The sequence below is a fragment of the Thunnus maccoyii genome, chromosome 11 (genome assembly GCF_910596095.1).
Source record: "Thunnus maccoyii chromosome 11, fThuMac1.1, whole genome shotgun sequence".
NCBI lineage: Eukaryota > Metazoa > Chordata > Actinopteri > Scombriformes > Scombridae > Thunnus > Thunnus maccoyii.
Window position 1 is genome coordinate 12,581,517 of NC_056543.1, and position 18,982 is coordinate 12,600,498.

Sequence of the window (18,982 nt, forward strand, 5' to 3'; positions counted from 1 at the left end):
AGTGATATTAATAAAACAGTAATGTAAAGTTGCTGGAAACCATAAGATGCTGTAATTTTCTCAAAATAGCAAATTCATTAGCCTACAGTGTGCTTTCAGGTATTGTCATAGCAACTGCAGCCATTTATGAACCCATACTGTTCATGTCAAATTTGACCCATTTTTTACATTTGAGCTGGAGCAGTAAAAACGTGTTAAATGGGAGTGGAGCAGGTGAACCCAATTGCAGACACAGGCGAGGACACAGGGATATGTTAGGAACAAGGTATTTATGTTAAGGCGAGGAAAAGGGAATGCAGGCCTGGGGAAGCTTGGACTGGTAGCTGGGAACATGGGACTGGAACTGAAGCTTGAAGCTGGGAACCTAGGGCTGGAGCTGGTAGCCAGGAAAGTGAGTAGGGGAAAGCCACACCCATGCCAACACACAGACACAGACAGGGAGAGACAGACGGGGGGGGGGGGGGGGGGGGAGACACAAGAGACACCAGGGAATATGCTGCGGCACGGCCAGGGCTGTGATAAAACACCCTGAACACCATTCTCTGAGCGTGAAATTGTATGACTTTTCCTGAAGTGACTCAGAATGCACAAAAATGCAGTTTTCTTTTTGTGCAGCTGATACACATTTCTGTAAAACGAGGGTTAAATTTGACCCATACTTTCTTCACATTCAATAACATTCATTGAAATCATTATGGCTCTTATATTCTCCTGTTTCAGGTAACATAGGACCACAATATAATGTGATGGTAAAAGTTTTTCTCCATAAGAAACCTAAAGAATACACTTTCTCTGTTCACTGAAAACCTCAAGAAGGATAAATACCTATTTATTACTGACTGTTGAGGTATTTATGAATAAAAAAATAGTTATATGGTTCAGAAGCTTGGTATAGAGACTAATTATGAGTCAGAATATGAGCAGTATGTGAGGTGTTAATACCATGAACACCAGGCCTGATCTTACAAGTTACCTTGAGAAGTGTCACCTGTCGTGAACTTTCACAGCCACGGGTCGTCATTTGTTATTTTTGACATGTTGCCAGACTCCAAGGAGGCAGGTCACCTGATATGAAGCTGGCAGAGGACAGACTCCGAGGGAGAGAGATTCAAGATATGAGTGCATGAGGGTGGGGTGCTGCAAATAACAGCAGGGAGCAATTTTTTGTTGAGACCGTGATGGAAAGTGGATTATAACCCTCATCCCTGAAGTATTTTGGTTCAGTTTCAGTCTGCATTTATTCGTTAAGTGACAGCAGAAGGCTGGTTGAGCTCACCGGTGTTCAGATAAAGCCTCCATCGTTGTTGTTGGCAACTGAAGGCATTTAGCGTATGTTGTGGCCTTTTAGTAGCTGCCATAAAGTTTAGCGGAAATTAAATCCCCTATCAACAAAACATTTTACCAGCACTACCTGTGCCATGATCAGAACGCAGAGCAGCAGTGATGTCTGTTTAAGCTGTGATATGTTTTCATAATGTACTGTCCTCAGTTGACTTTAAATGAATAATTAAGATTTTTTTTTTCAGGTTGGGGGCAGCTGGCGTCTTCTACAAAAGTCTGAGCAAAGTGAGAACTTGTAGATTTAAACTGGAGCACAGATTAGATATAATTAGAGAATGTGAAAACCAATTATGGCTCGTCTTTATGTCTGTAATTAACTTAATAGGCAGCTCTCCTGAAGTTGGACCCAAGTGGTTTCCCTATTGGAATAAAACGTTTTTCCACACAGGCTGGATCACTTAAACACAGATCAATCCAAAGATTGTTTCTGCTATTTAGCTGTCATTTTCTCAAAGTGCCCAAAGTATTAATTACCAGCTACTTTTTTTACAACTCCAAGTCATAATTATGAGATATATACTCACCGAGCACTTTATTAGGACCACCTGTGCAATCTAATGCAATCCATTACAACAGCTCTGCCATAAATTCTACTTTTACAAAGCTTATTGGATTGCATTGGATTGCACAGGTGTTCCTAATAAAGTGCTTGATGAGTGTATATTCTCTTTGATTAAGCGATGTTCTTTTGAGGAAAAACATTACTTGTGAACGTGCAAAAATGCAGGATTTGCAGAAAAACACAATCGCACGTATGTGTATGTGTGTGTGTGTGTGTGCAAGTGTGTCCCAGTAAGTCTATCTTTGTAAGGATCAGTCTGAGTTGTTGAACTTGGGAGTGAAGACATTTTAGCCGGTTGTGACTTTCTCACATACCTCCAGATGGAAGTTTTAGAGGAAAAACTTGGTTTTAAGGTTAACGTTAGACTTGGGTTTAGGTTTAGTTTAGGGTTAGGGTTGGGGTCAGGCACTTATTTGTGATGGTTACTGTTTGGGTAAGGGGCCAGAGAATACATTATGTCAATGAGGGTCTTCACAAGGATAGAAGTACCTGTGTGAGTGTTTGTGTGTGGGACCTACTCCTCACGACACTGTGGTCAATCAAACCACCCTCTTCTCTCTGTGTGTCTCTGCGGCCTGGCTGCAATTCTACATGGTTTTACCCTCTCTCTCTCTCTCTCTCACATACACACACACACACAGACAGCCTCTTATAAATCCAGGTTGTGTTGTTTCCAGCAGCAGTAGAAGTTTATGAGGGTTTGGCCTGGCTGTTCAGGTCACGACATGGGCTTGGCGTGTGAGTGTGTGTGTGCGTAGGCGAGGTGGGATGGGAGGTAAAATGGCGATAGTGGGAATAAGAGCTGTGTTTTTATAAATAAGGAATTATTCTGAAATAGCAGTTTAAGTCTGATTTTGCATGAGCTATGAAATGCAAACAACGTGATGTTTGCAAGAACAACTTGTAGTAAACACAGCTTATATTCAGTAGCTTGTTGCATCATCATGCGGCCCCCATCTCTTTTTTTTCCATATTTAAATCATAAACATATATTTCCTCAGATTCTATATGTTACGTACTTCCTGAGGCAGTGTGGTGGCCTAGTAATTAAGATACATACCGTATACTATGATAGATGATGACGTTTGTTGCATCTCCTTCACCATTTACTGTCTGCATCTCCACTGTGGTCCACCTAATAATGAATAATAATAATAATAAATGCCCAAAAGTAATCTTAAAAGACACTTACATCATGTCCAACCCTTATCCAAGGCGTGCCATGTGTTTTCCCTGCCCCCTGGTCAGCCATAGTTTCTCTCTTTTCTATACAGTTTGAAAATGATTGTGCAGAGACTTTAACTCGTCATAGTTACATTATTGTTGCATAGTTATACAGTTTTTAAAAGTTCATGTACCGGTAAGAAGTCTGACATCTGTTATGTGAGAGTGATCTGCTAACAGCAGCCTTTTTAATGTGAGGAACTCCCAACTTTACATTATAATTCGGACGACATCTGTGTTTGATAATTTTGTGTTTCCTGACACTATATCTCATAAATGAGGCGCTGGCAGCTGACTCTCAAATCTTGGCTACAAACTCCTAAAAAAGCATGAACATAAGAACATAAAAACGTGGGAACAAGGTGACATCAACATCGTGTCTTTTAAGACGATAAAAATATGAGATGAACTTTACAACACCGAGATGTTTGTGCCGTGAAAACTGAATATTAGATTATCAAGAAAAAGGAGGAAACGCTACACATAAGATCCTAGAAGCTACTGCCAGCAGCTGTGATCCTTTGATGTCTCGTGTTCAGCTCCAAGAGGGAAAATATATCGGACTCTCTTACTCTCCCTGGATTCCCTGCCCTCGTTACGTTTTTTTTTTTTTTTTTTTTTTTCCTGTTTTACTGCAGGCAGTTAAAGCCGGAGCCAAAACCTGCTGGATACTTTTATATAGAAAACACTAAAACAGCAAACGAGAGCTGATCACGAACATGGGTTAGAGGAATGGAATGGAAAGGAAAAAACACGGGGAAAGGAGGATGTAGCAGTGGAGGATATGTATAAGCACACTGTTAATATCAAGTATAAATTATATAGTGTGGAAGTGGAGGAGAGGAGTAAAATGACTTGATAGTGTGAAAAAACTGGATACAAAAAAGTTCAGACTCCAGAACACCGGTGAAATGTTGTAGATGTCTCTTTTATTAGAAATCCTTTCTTCAGTAGTGACCAAAAGAGGTTAGTGAACCGTTATTAAACATTGTGGTGAGGCATCAGGCCATTTGTCATGTACACAAAATACCACTTTGGCAGTCGCTCTTTGCCAAATATGACCATAACACACTCACAAAGCACTCGCACAACCCTTTTCGAGTATCGTCGGTGGGATGTGAGTAGCGGATGATCACAATCTGAGTAAATCAGCGACGCTCCACTGACCTTCTGGTATCTCACTGAGCCTCCTGACATCAGATCCAGGGAAAAGCTGATAAGGACTGCACACGTCGACACAGTAAAGGGACAGTTCAAGTAAAAACAGAAAGAGTTTGTAACACAACTGAATATTATTACAAAAATATAGTTTGCATGAACATCTTAAGCAAAAATTCTTGTTTTAACTTAAGTTAAACTACTTATAACAGAGTATTATGCAGTATGAAATCTGTGCATAGTTGTCTCTCAGTCCAGCTTATATAGCAGGACCAGCTAGACTGCTAAATATGTGCTCAAAGATTGTTGTTCAAATGCTTGAGTCGAGATTTCAAACGGCATATACTAAAAGAAAGAATATTACATCAGTCCCTTCTCATATTTTATTTGGAGAATATCAGCTTTTGCAATCAATCAGAAGATTTAGTCCCACATGCTCAGACTGAACAGACTGTGGGACTCTTTTGTTCCTCAATCTGTCAAACTGTTAAATCAGTTTGGGCTTCAGTGCTCTTGTGCAGGCACTGAATGTGAAAGTGAGGGATGAAATTCATTTGCGCTGCAGGTAATTATCTGTAACGTCTGATGTAATGTTTGTAGTATTTGTTTTGTTGTTTGGTTACATGTAGTGTTTTGTGTGTTGTTATGTAGGAAACAGCCTACGCTTTGGGATGCAAGACAAGTGAAATAAATGATAAAGTGAAATCAAATCAAATCAACATTTCTTGGAGCGTAGTCGTACTTCTTGCGGGTTGTGTTGCTCAACATCTGAGAGGTGATGTGAACCTGAACACGGCGGGTGTAGCTGATGCTGTTCTCTGCAGCTCTGAGGAGATCTCTGCTGATTCAACACACAGCTGAGGAACACATGGGCATCCTACGCACACAGACACGAACACGCAGCTGCACACACATATGCATTAGTGTTGTTATCATGGAGAAATGTATACATATTCTTCTTGCTGTAATTTTCAGAAATATAGAAAGACAAAAGCAATGTTCATCATGGAGAACTGAGATTTACTTTATAGAAGTTTTACAGTTTAATGCTTGACAGTAAAGTAACATTTACATAAAAAACAGCAAATCATAACCAGAATCTAGTTTAAAACTGCATATATTAAATACTTATATCTAATAATACTTATATCTTTTTGTCCAATTTACTAACATTGCTAGCTGAGTGGATAGCTAATAAAAACAAACATAAATGTGGCAATGTTATAGGTATTTTTCTGTTATTGTAAATCAACCTACAACAATTTTAGGGGAATACTCAGTTTTTTGATGATCGGTTACATGCATGGTTCAATACCTAGTGCCTGTCTTCAAAACTCTTCACACAGCCAACACACCAGCAACAATAATTGACCAAACAAAAAGTATCCAACAACGACAGCCTTCAAATTTCCAAAATACTTTTCTCACTCAAACACAAACAACCAGCTAAACTCTGTGGATCTGCAGCACATTTTACAAAGGTTTACATATACTCACTTCAAGAACTAACATGTATTCATATCGACAGTAATTTGCCAAATCATAAGCACACTGAAATACATTTATATTCAACCAACCCCCCACAGAAAAAAAAAAACTTGTCAGGTTTGGATCCGGCATGCCAAAAGACTTTTTCCTCTGTGTGATGTTGATGAACGAGTGTTTGCTGTTTGTTGGAACTTTTTTATACATAGTCAATTTTTGCTGTATTGGAGAATTTACAGTACTTTCTTGTTTTTTTTATGACAATATTCTAATTTACTGTACTAATGCTGTATCACAGTATTATAAAGTACAGTATTTTGTATTTACTTTATGACAAGAAAAGAAAAAATCAAGTCAAAAGTAAAACCCATTGAAACCTTTCCTACTGCATTTCTGTGACTCGCTCCTGTAGAAGACACTGGAGTACATTTTATAGAGAGGTACAAATCTTACTATATTTCATAATGAAAAGTTTATTTACACAATTTACACATTTCTCACGCCATCAACAATTAACCAACAACATATACACAATAAAAAAGTGTTTTACTACTTCCAAGGCTGCCATAAAAAGATGCATCATGTGTTGCCTGCTGTTTATTGAATCTCATTGTGTTCTGACTGACACGTGAGTTGTTGTGTTAGTGTCTGCTGGAAGGATACGTGTAAAACGAACGGCTGTGCCAACCAGTGTGTTGATAGAGTTGACTGTGTGAAGAGTTTTGAAGAGGTGGACTAAGTATTGAACTATGTATGTAACCAATCGTAAAAAAAACTATAACGTCAGATAAGATAAGACTTTATTGATCTCCAGAGGGGACATTTGCATGTTACAGCAGTGCAGGAAATGGATAAGAACTAGGAGTAATAAATGCAAACAAAATAAGAAGTCAAGTAAATGGAATTCAATCTATATACCTTATATACATTATGAACATTACAATACTTAGGCTATATACATGGCCAGACTTGTGGATTGTAAAAATAAAAAAAAGTTGTGCAAAATACTAGCTAGCTATAGTTATACTGAATATGTTTATATTATATAGGTGAAGTAGTGAATACAAAAACAAAGTGTTGTCAGTTTATTTATGAACCATCCTTTATCCAGTTTTTGTAGTGTAAAGAAATATTGACAAGCGCTGTTTTGTATGCAGTCAAAGCAAATAAAGCAGACAAGGTGAGGACATATGTGAACCTGACAGTCAGACACTGGAAAGAGAGATAGAGTGGATCCTCTTTCTTTCACTATCGCCTCACGAGCACACTTATTTTTCCCATCGCTGTATTTATAGAAATCGTCATTTACAACATGTGTGACGATAGCACATTAACAGAAAACAGTTAGGCATCATAATGAAACAAAGACAACATGAAGGACATGACTTCCTTTTCAGTTTGTTGATACAGTCAACAAGGGAACAAGACAAAGGTTAAAAGTAATAATATTTAAAAAGCTAGAAAGATAACAGAAAAACAAGGCAATAAAATCAGATTTCTTTAAAAAAAAATCTTGGAGCATACTAACTGTATGTGCCCATTTCTCAATGTTTATAAGCTGGGTAGACTCGAAATACTTTCTAAATTCAATCAGGAAAAGTTCAAACGTTGGGTGAGACCTTGAGGACTTGGATTAATGGATGTGGACTTTTCCCAGTTAAATATATACGTTTACAGTCCGTTGAACTTCCTGGTGTTTGTTGTCATAGTATAGTATTACATCCTATTGGCTTCCAGCTTAATTGAGTGGTGGGATTGAGTGTATGGTGAGTATATACCGACACTCATAAAATAGATGTTCAGTCTTGTCTTCTTCACTGCTACATAAGTCACATTTGTAATAATTATCGATATCCACAGATCTTGAAACGAAGCATCTCTGACATACAGCAGCTGCAACAGGTGTGGCACCGCCGTCATTTTTGTCCCTGCCGGGCTGCCATCGCAGAGCGACAACACTGAACTGCCAAAGGCAACTTCTGCTTCCACTGCGCTGCACTGATTTGAATATAAAAAGATCACATACCTCAGGAGTGCTGCCGTGACAGTTTCACACAGTTGTTCGGACTTGTTGAGGCTTCCCCGCATCGCAAATCTCCGCGACTTTCTACCTTATCTAAGTACAAACTGACGGTTGGTAAGTTTAGTTAGCACCTTTAGCTGCAGTAGCATGAAGCTAGCCAACTTCAGCTAGCTGTAGCGCTATATAAACAAACGCAAACTCATGTTTAAATTAAATGGTAAATAACATGTAATGAAGCTAAAAAAGAAAGGAAACTAAGCAAGAAAGGCGTGTAAAGTTATAATAATGTCTGTAAATATTTACTCGTTGACAGAACACGTCTGTCAGGCTATTATTAGCTAATCTATCAGGTCTGTGTGTAATTTACTTTAATGTATTTTTAGTGATTACTGGCTGTGTGTTTCCATAGATACAGACACAGACGACCACTGTGCGGATTAGCTTTCGACTTAATGTTAATGTCAGCTCGTAAGAAACATGTAGCAGCACAAAAATCTCTAAAGGTTTTACTGGGCATTGAGTGGTTGTTGTGACATGTTAGTGGTGCCATTACAGATCATAATAATCCAGCAAAGATCAAAAGAAACCACCCCCGCTCCCAGTGGTTTATTCTGGCAGTGGTGGAAGAAGTATTTAGATCCTTTACTTAAATAAAAATAAAGTGTTAGCAGTAGACTGTACTTAAAATATTAAAGTAAAAGTACTCTTTTCCTCCCTGTGACTAATATGTTATTATATATGACATCAGTAGATTATTAATACTGGAGCATCAGTTTGTAAGCAGCATGTTGCTGTTGTAGCTGCTGGAAGTGGAATTACTTTGAATTACTTTATATACAGTTAGCTACTTTAGTCCAGTGGTTTCCAACCTAGGGGTCCGGCCCCTCTAAAGGGTCACCAGATAAATCTGAGGGGTCGGGAGATGATTAATGGAGAGGAAAGTAGAAAAGTTTTGATACACAAATCTGTTTTCAGTTTTTGGACTTTTTCTCTAATCTTTGATTTATAGTGAAATATTGGATCATTTGAACATTTACTGAAGTGAAACCATGTGAGAAGTTTAGAGGGAGAAATCACTATTTGGTGGAGTTTTTAACAACTCATAGACGTCTGAAATGTGACCCTGACTACACACTGCTTTTTGTAATTCGTCAAAAGCCAAGAAGGTTGGAAACCACTGATTTCATCTTTGATAATGTGTTGTATTTTAAAAGCTTGTTATATCATCCATTGTGTCAAATCTTCATCTGAAAAGTAACTAAAGCTGTCAAATAAATGTAGGGGAGTAGAAAGTACAATATTTCTCTCTGAAATGTAGTGGAGGGGAAGTATAAAGTAGCATCAAATGGAAATACTCAAGTAAAGTACAAGTACCTCAAAATTGTACTGAAGTACAGTACTTTAGTAAATGTACTTTTTTACTTTCCACCACTGCATTCTTGAACTTGGAAATAGTTTCACAATATAATTTTAACTCAAGGTTACTGAGGTGATGACTGTAAAATGCAGTTGAAAGCACCGGAAAAACCTGGACCTTGAGTTGTCAAACTGATATCATGATATTAACAAGCATCATTTGCACTGTACACTTAATGATATGGTTGATTAAATTGATGTTCAGTGCATCGTAACAACAATGATAAGGTGGGTAAATATTCACTGTGATCAGTCAAACAAGTTTCAGTGTTGATTTTTGTAGCATACTAGTATGAAATGAAAGCTTATCCTCTCTTGATGACTGAAAATCAGTTTCAACATTTCATCATTTACTTTGGAAACAGTCAGCACTATTGTCCTCTAAATTAAGTGACCTGAATAATGCTAGTTATTATTGTACATGTCAGACAAGTCAAGTAATACACATATTTAATGTGTTATTTTGACAGGTGATTCTTAGAAAACAAGCACCTGAAACCAGATGAACCACAGAGGCGTCAAAACAGGAAAGATGACTCAACTGTCTTTTGCAAACTGATTTATTCTTGGAAGTGAACTGAAGACGAGAGCTTTGGAAAAATGTTAATAATGATGCCTTCACTGACCTGCGGAACAGATAGTCTGAAGTGATGGAGAACAGAGAGGAGAGGTAAACACACACACACACACACACACTCTTGTGCTGCCCCTGTCCTGATTATATCTCATCACTAACCTGTTTCCACTGGAAACATGTTGAATACGAAAGCAAGATGCCACTGAAATCATGTTTCCTTTCATCTGGGCAAGATGTGAGATTATATCGACCACTGAGCTCTCTCAGTATATAACAGTCAAGTAAAGTTGCAACAATTGGTCAATTAATAATTTAGTTGATTGACAGAAAATTAAGTGCCAACTGTTTTGATAATCAATTAATCATTTTGAGTCATTTTTTAAGAAAAAATGAAATGCCAAAATTCTCTATTTCCTTTAGTCCTCTATGATAGTAAACTGAATATCTTTGGGTTGTGGACTGTTGGTCGGGACAAAACAAGATGTTTTAGGTTGCATCTTGGGCTTTGGTGAACAGTGATTGACACTTTTCACCAATTTCTAACATTATAGACCAAACAACTAATTACTAAGGGAGATAATAATGGACAGATTAACTGATAATGAAAATAATTGCCAGTTGCAGCCCTACAATTAAGCTTTAATTGCTGTATATAATGACTTTCATACCAGTAGTGCATTTCATGTACAAGTGACAAACTAATCACACTTGTTTGTTGTTTATTGGTTTTATATGTTTATGTTTAAATGGTCAGCCTCAGTCAGTATCAGTCAGACCTTACTGAATGCGTTTCAGCAGTTATTGAGGTTTTGAGAATTTAAACTTAAAATGCGACAAATTAAATTTTTGTAATTTTTGATAATCAGCTTCATAACAAGATGGCTGAACTCCATGATGGCCGGTTGCTTTAATGTGAAGAAATATCAAACTCACAATGAAAGAGTGTTCATTCAGTGTTATACCTCAGTGTTGCAGCTCCGCTATATATTTGTGTCCAGTTCAGTATTGAATGAATGAATGAATAGTTTTATTTTTGTATCCAGTCATTTACATGACCCATCCCTCATGGGATTATTCAGGCATATTAACTAACAACAAACCAAACATTCCAGCATGTAAACCCACCATTATCCAGCAGCACAATACATCAACACCATTCAAACATAAACATAAACCTCCCACAACTAACGCTCCAGGAGATATATCCCACAGTGGAAAAACAACAAATATATAAACAGCCCCATGAGCACAAAACACAACACACAAATCCAAACAAAACAAAATCTGCATCCATCAATGCCAAACACTGTATGAAACAGTGTTCTCTGCATGTCTTCCAGCAAAATCCAGCTGAATCAGGTGCTTCTTAGTTCAAAGACAGCAGACTTCCAGAGAACAAAAGAGACTGGAGGACGCCGATTAATTCACAGCCTTTAATTGTGCAAACAGACTAACGTTTCAACACAACTGTGTCTTCAGTCTTTGACTCTGGTGAAGACACATTAATGTCAAAACGTCTGTTTGCATAATTAAAGGCTGTGAATTAATCGGTGTGCTTCAGTCTTTTGTTCTCTCGGTGCCAAACACTGTATATTTGATCCACTTCATAGACCGATAGTTTGCAACCTATATAGAATAGAGTCTGAGGAATTTATCTATCATATGTTACTTTTCTCCTCCAATCCCATGCTTTAGAAATATATTCAGAAAATGCAAAGACATTATCAAAAAGGTTTCAATTAAAGCTCAACAATATTGAACAATATTTGTCATAAATCATGATATAAAGAGAATGAAATTATATCTGTATCTTCTAGTTTCAGTATATAGTGATAATAAACCTCATCTGTGCACAAAGTGATCTCTGACTGAGGAAAATTATACTTAACATATTTTCACATTTGTAATCTTTCTGAAATAAAAAATAAGTTGTCAGTTTAGGCTTTTGCCAGATATCAGTGTAGTCTACACTGTTGGCGTTCAGGTATTTACAATGTTTTTCTCCTTCCTCGACACATAACTGCATGTCTGGGCCTGAGCTGAACAAAACAATTAGTGGTTGATGGATGAATTAGATGGAATTTAATCTGTCGTTCAGATAATTGTCTTTCGTGTCACGGATGCCTGAAAAAATACTTTAAAGAAGAAATGTCTGGTTGTGTCTGGGCCGGGCTGGTGATTGTTAGGTTCAGCCATAACTGTCAGTTTAGGTTGAGGGCAGGTTATGTCTAAAATTTCAGGCTCAATTCAGGGTAATGTTAGTAATAAATTTTGTGTGGGTTATTGCAGCCCTGCTGATGAGCGGGCCCCCACGCCTCCAGAGCGAGGACTGCTCCACATCTGGAAATCAGGGGGCCCCAGTGAGCAGCTTTGCCCTGAGAGAGTGCTGCTGTCCAAGTGCGTCCTGCAGGTCGCGCTGGGAGAACACCATGGACTCCTGCTATCACAGGGTGAGAGAGAGTGTGGACATTATATTGTGCTTGAAATCCCCTAATCTAGGTATTAATAGTATTTGTGGTTCAGAGTTCTTCTCTTCAGAGTTCTTTCCAAAAACAGCATCAGAGGAACATCTTCTATTTTATCCATATCGCAAAGGATGATTTTTCTTTTGTGTGCATCTGTAGCTGCAGATTGAAACCAAGTTGCTCGTGTGAACTGAGCTTGCTGTGGTTATATCATTACATCTTCAACAATTACATTCCTCCCATTCACAATAAACCATAAAAACATTTCTACCCTTAGCTTCAAGATCAAAATTAGCCATTTCCACTCAGTTGTTGCCATCTTCCAGGTGGTCAGGTGTATTCTTTCGGTGAGCTGCTGTGGAGAGGTCTGAGCGTTCCAGTTTCTGCTCCGGTGCTGGAGGAGTCCCTGCTGGGGAGGACGGTGGTCCGTGTGGCTGCCGGCGGTTTCCACTGTGGGGCGGTGAGCGAACAGGGAAACGTCTACATGTGGGGGGAGAACACTGCAGGACAGTGTGGGCTGACCGAGAGGGGCACAACCGCAAACATCACAGGTTGGTCAACACTTTCCTTTCTCACTTTATTCTTTCATTCCTTCCTACTTTCCCTTGAGTCGTCTTCCCTCCTCACCTCGTTCTTCCTTCAGCGCTTCTATATTCTTCCTCATTCGTTCTTAGCGTTCTTCCTTCCTGTCTCACTTCTGTCCTTCCACCTGACAGTCTTTCCTCACTTCCTTCCTTCTTTCTTTCCCTACATCCATTTAGAGAAATCAGTTATTGTGTCATTTAAGGCTATATAATGCTTCTGTATCAAGGTGTTGTGGGGCCCTGGACTGTAGCCATGTCAAGTGTGTTGTTGTACCTGATCTGAAAAGATGTTAATACATGCCAGGACAACATAAGCTATCTAAAAACCACAAGAACTCTGACCCGTGTGCTCAGGCAGGTCTGTGTATTTTTTGGTGCTTGTAGAGCTTGTTGGTGGTGAGGTCAACATGGAGCAGATTAAAGATCTAATACTTTCCACTTCATGACACTTACAATAAGATTGTAACGGATGCAGCTGTGGTAACAGAAAATGTGGAAATAATCAAAGTTAGATTATAAAAAGTATTAGAAAGATATGTCTACTTTTGTTGTAAAATCCCCTCAAACAGCCTTTAGACTCTTTATATGTATGTGTTTGACACTTTGCTTTGTGCTAGTTTCAGAACCATGTCCTGTCACTGTGGTGGACAATGAGGTCGTTCCTCCAGTGGTGGTTCGGGTTGTGGATCTGGCCTGTGGACGTGAGCACAGCCTGGCTTTGTCAGCCCAGAATGAGCTGTGGGCTTGGGGCAGTGGCTGCCAGCTTGGCCTGGTCACAAACACCTTCCCTGTATGGAGACCACAGAAGGTATGCTTGTGTAAGACTAAATGGATTGACAGAACAGTATATTTTTATAATTTATCATTTTCTGTTTCTGGCCCAGGTGGAGCACTTGGCAGGCAGACATGTGATCCAGGTAGTTGCTCTTCCTGATATCTTCATTGCCACATTAAAAGTACAGAAATAAGATGTTGTTTCCAGTATTACTGTTTATTTCCCACAGGTGGCTTGTGGTGCCTACCACAGCTTGGCTCTGGTTCGGAGTTTACCTCAGCAGAACTACACTACGCAGAAACCCCCGGAGAAGAAGGAGCAGGGTCAGTCACCTCGCTACTCATCTACAGAGAGGGAGGAGCCCCTTGCAGTTGATGATGCTCACTACTGTCCACTGGGAGTGGAGCTAACTGAAGTCATGACAGCCGAGGTAAACATACCGTGAGACGAAGAAATTGAAGAAATCTGGTGATGAAAACCACACTCAAAAAATGAACACAATTAGTAGTATAAAATTGTTACTTTACATCAGCTTCAACATCCTAGAATCTGTCATTTCTAGAGGAGAAATTGTTGTGATGTGGTGCTATGGGATCTTTGAGATATGTTTCAGCAGCTATAGCACTACATCATACTGTTCCTTTCTACATGTATTGGTGCTCATTTAAATGATTTTGAGTGTTTTCAGCACTGGTTGATCCTCTTCTTTGGTGTCTATTCCCAGATGTCTCCCAGAAGAAGAAGACCCAGACAAAGGCTCCGACCTGGGGGAAGGTCTGCTGGCAGCAGCCCTGGGTCTGGAGCTGGTCTATGTCCATACTCTGAAGACGGCAAATCTAACACTATACAGTACAGTATTACGAATATTATGGTTCTCCCTTTTATTTCTCAGTTTTAACATTTTTGCATTTTCATGTCCTTCTCTTATTTTCATTTATCTCTGTTCCTTTCCTCCATTGCAAAACAGGGAGAATCTTCCCGCTGGCACCAAGCTGGAGTCCGAAGGGCACGCTGACCCTCTAACCCAGACAGACGGCAGCCCTAAATCCCAACCACTGTCAGGCTGGACAGCCAACAAGAACTCCTTTAATGACGAGCTCGAGCTTCAGAACCTCCTCCAGAAGCTGTCTGGTCACTCATTAGAGATGCGACATGCCAGTGGACCTGGAGATACCGACTCACTGAGCAGTCAGACTTCAGGTTAGTGATGTATCTGTTCCCTTTTCCTCTGTGCAGTCCTATGCTCTAAAGTTTGTTCCTTTGCATGTTTGTTCTTTTATATTTATATATTTCTCATCTCTTTATCCATAGATGTGTTCTTTTGTTTTTTGTTCTTAGATTTATGTGATCTGTTCTCTTTGTTGTCCTAGCTATTTGTTAATAGTAGTTAGCTCATTTCTTCACTTCATTGTTTGCTTGTTACTCTGTTCTTTGCAGATTTCTAGTATTTAATTTATTTTATCGCTACTGTTTTTCTTCCCTTCTCTCCATTCATCTTTCCGTCCAGATGACAGCTATGTTTCTTCAACTCCTTCCACGGATATTTTCACTTCCAGTTACAAAGACGACATGCCGATTAAGAGTCAAACTAACAAGTAAGACAAAGTTTAGTTGACAATGAAGCACTTTTATTTGGACAAGAAAGTCTAAGAAAATTGTCAATCATGTTGTAATCTATGTTGTGATAAAATAAGTTGTAGAGGTACAATCAAGAAAGAGAGCCAATAGCATTGAGGAGGAATAGGAATGTGTTGGGTATTACAAGGAGAGGAGTCAAGCATAAATTAGCTCTGTATGCAGACGACTTACTTCTGTTCTTGGCAGACCCAGATAAATCCATTCCCTAAGTATTGAATATATTGGATGCATTTGGTAATATATCAGATTATAAGGTGAACTTCGGTAAAAGCAAACTCATGCCTGTTAATGCAGCAGCCAAGATTTCCCCCCTCACTATGTTTCCATTCAAGATCTCCCAGGAGAAGTTAACTTTCCTGGGAGTCTGTGTTACTAAGAAATTTAATGACCTGTTTGACTTCATTTTCACCCCTTTACTTAAACGCTTGAAGCAAGATTTTCAGCATGGGGCTCTCCTCCCCCTTCCACTGGCCAGCTGCATAAACTGTGTCACAATGAATATTCTGCCTAGGTTTCTTTATCTCTTTCAGTGCATTCTCATTTTCATTCCCAAACCTTTTTTTCATTAACTTGACAGTGTTATCTCCCAGTTTTTTTGGAACAGTAAGAACCCTAAGAGGGAAAAAGGAGATATTACAGAATCCCAAAAGCTTAGGTGGTATGTCCTTGCCCAATTTTCAGTTTTATTATTAATCTCCGCTTGATACTATATTGGACCAAACTTAAATCCCCTGACCCCATCCTGGCCCGGCTCCGCATTGAATCATTCTCCTCCGCCCCTTTATCATTGTCTGCTTTTTTATGTTTATAATTCACAGACCCACCCCCCAGGTGCAACAATAACATTATTTTTGCCAACAGTATTAAATTTTGGAGGCAATTTATTTAACATTACAGGTTCCAACATCTCTCCCTTTTGGCCCCCCTTCACGCCAACCCACTGTTCCCTCCTTCCCTACATGATAATGCTTTTGAATCATGGTGCAATAAGGGTGTTGCTTTTGTCAAAGATTTTTACGTAGATGGCGTTTTTGCCTCATTCAAGCAACTTATTGACCAGTTTGTTATCCCAAGATCTCACCATTTCAGACACTTTCAGGTTAGGAACTTTGTGCGCAAGCGTTATCCTGATTTCCCCTCTATCCCTCCCTCTTCATCTATTGATGCTCTTCTAGACGTTGACCCTGATCTTAGAGGGGCCATCATTACAGTTTATAACCACCTTTTTGCACTACAATCCCCTTTGTCTGTTACTTTATAAGCAGCCTGGTCCCAGGACATAGGTGGTGCTATAGGTGACCCAACTTTAAGAGTCCTTCTGACCAGAGTGCATTGCTTCTCTATCTGTGTCATACATGGGGTGATTCAATGCAAAATTGTTCATAGGACTCACTGGACCAGATGTAGACTGGCTAGATTTGATCCAAACATAGACCCAACGTGTTTTCGTCACCAAGCTCCTGCAACTCTTAAATTTGTCCTTGTCCTTCTTTTGCCCCTTTCTGGACATCAGTATTTGCAACAATCTCTCAAGTTGTCCCAAGCCCTTCTGAGCCTTCTCCTATTGCTGGTCTACTCTGTGTTCTCCCACGTGATAGCCTACTTCACTTCCCACCTTCCAGCATGACTATTTTGTCTTTGTAACACTTTTGGCCAGACGACTCATATTACTCAGAAAAGTGGAAAAGTGCCCTCCATTCATTTTTGTTTAATCATTGTGTAATAGGAACACACTGAAGGTCAATATCCACATGCCAAATTGACTCTCACCTACAGTGTATTTGCCACCTGATCCTTGACCTTCTCTCCTACAGTAGCGGTGGAGTGGCCGGGATCTACTCCTCCTCCTCCCCAGTGTGTTCGGAAGAGGTTCGGATTTATCTGGAGAAGGAGAGGCAGGCACTGCAGGGGCAGAAAAGCTCCAGTCTCACAGATATTAACCAGAAGGGGAAAACAGGACCAAACAGGAGACGCTCCCTGCCTGGAACACCCACTCATGGTAGGAATAGAAAGGGTCTGAACAAACGGATCGATAAAAACTCTTCATCTCAGACCTTTGAGTTCCAAAATTAAACAATGCAGCCCTAACTTGTAGATGTAAATACACTGATGAACTCAGTTTCCCTTTTACGTTACTTGGGTTAAAGTTCTAATATACTATTTACAAAAAATATCAGTAAGTACAGGATATATGTTCTCCATTATGTGTCTGTCTCAAAGGATCTGAAGCCTGATGAATGCCACCTGTTCATGAGTAGGTGCACGTTCATGGGATTTGATCATTAGCATAATCCATGCCACCATATAAGGCTACTTGTTCTGCTCCGTTTCTGTGTCTCACTCACAGATTTATTACCAAGGAGTCAAACGAAGAGCAGGGTGACCGATTTTAATGTTATCTGCAACAGAAACATACAGTGCAATTTCTGTTTGTTTGCCTTTCCCTTTGACGCAGTTAACTGTAATGAGTTCTCAATGACCTGATATTATTGTTAGCTCAAATCAGTTGAATGCACAGGCTCACATGATAAAATTGTATTTGATGTCTTTGGATTCAGTATTTGCTTTTTTGAGATAAGGTGACAATTAACTTATTATCAGGAGAAAATGAAAACAACTACACATATAACTTGTATTGCAGAAGCCATGAAACAAATATTATAAACCCTTCTCATTGCTCAACTAACCACGTACTCTTTATACATCCACAGGAGAAGTTATGAAGTGTATCACAACAGTGGAACAAAAATGCAGGCAGATGCATGTTGTAACCTTTACGGAAACTGGTGATTAAGAGACGCAGCAGACTAAGTTCTCCTCTGATTTGCCAGGACTCTCAGGAGTGTCAAAATGAAAGTGTCTCATCAATCACCACAAAACCACTCAGCACATAGACTTGTTTTCAGTTTTAGTAGTTTTAGTTAGTTGTCACGTCTTTGACAAACATGGCTAATAGTTTCTGTGTGCACCCTGCGTGAGACACATGGCTACGAACATGCAGCACTTACTCTGCGAATCAGGCATGATGCACCTGTGCCTTGACATATGAAATAAATACCCATGAGTGGTGTTACATACTTGTAACCTAGCTGTCCGTTGACACGTGGCATTAACATGCGTCTCCACATGCGTCCTGAGTGACCACTTGTGATCGGATCTCACTTCTCTATATGCAAATAAACACGGACATCATTTCTATTTTCAAAGACCAAATTCGTTCGTTATTCGTCCAAAGCTGTGTTCACCTTTTTTGATAACAGGATACATGTTTAGGATATATATGAATATTCCACGTCGAGAGAGAGAGAGAGAGATGCAGCGATCTCCCCGCAGCTGCGTGCACATTTACGCACAAGACACAGCAGCATAACTTCATTGATTATTTAAATCTCCGACATGCCGACAGGATCAGTCAGGATCTAATGTTAATTAATGTTCTGTGATCTTCTACACATCCAACAGGTCATCTGTTACACACACAGTCCAGGTTCATACTGTTTGGAGTAAAGCAGCCGTCCTCTTGATAAATCCTGAGCTCCATTATGTTTAGCAGCGTAGCAAAACTAAAAACTGTCGTTATCAATTTGACAGGACAGAAGAAACTATCCAGTAAGGTTTTAGCTTCTGAAGTATTTTTTAGACAGACAAGCGAAAAATGAATGGTTGATGAATGAATGAATGGCCCAGATCACCTCCGAATGTGGTCTTAGTGATCGGATCTCAATCCGTCCTCA

The 18,982-nt window shown here is 39.4% G+C and overlaps 1 protein-coding gene across 5 annotated transcripts in view; it reads left to right on the plus strand.

Annotated features, from left to right (window-relative positions):
- Nucleotides 1-7,694: 7,694 nt before the first annotated feature.
- LOC121906948 (alsin-like) overlaps nt 7,695-18,982 on the plus strand; it is a 48,234-nt gene continuing 36,946 nt past the window's right edge. For 4 of the 5 annotated variants that reach the window (XR_006098771.1, XM_042426198.1, XM_042426200.1 and 1 more), the window contains exons 1-11: nt 7,695-7,907; nt 9,680-9,879; nt 12,076-12,236; nt 12,578-12,802; nt 13,453-13,643; nt 13,720-13,752; nt 13,840-14,040; nt 14,335-14,459; nt 14,578-14,810; nt 15,118-15,205; nt 17,063-17,247. Coding sequence is in view for 4 of the 5 variants with exons in the window: in XM_042426198.1 (XP_042282132.1) it covers nt 9,860-9,879; nt 12,076-12,236; nt 12,578-12,802; nt 13,453-13,643; nt 13,720-13,752; nt 13,840-14,040; nt 14,335-14,459; nt 14,578-14,810; nt 15,118-15,205; nt 17,063-17,247 (1,462 nt within the window). In the remaining variant the exon portion in view is untranslated. The remainder of the gene's footprint in view (nt 7,908-9,679; nt 9,880-12,075; nt 12,237-12,577; nt 12,803-13,452; nt 13,644-13,719; nt 13,753-13,839; nt 14,041-14,334; nt 14,460-14,577; nt 14,811-15,117; nt 15,206-17,062; nt 17,248-18,982) is intronic. The other variant, XM_042426199.1, reaches the window with a different exon arrangement.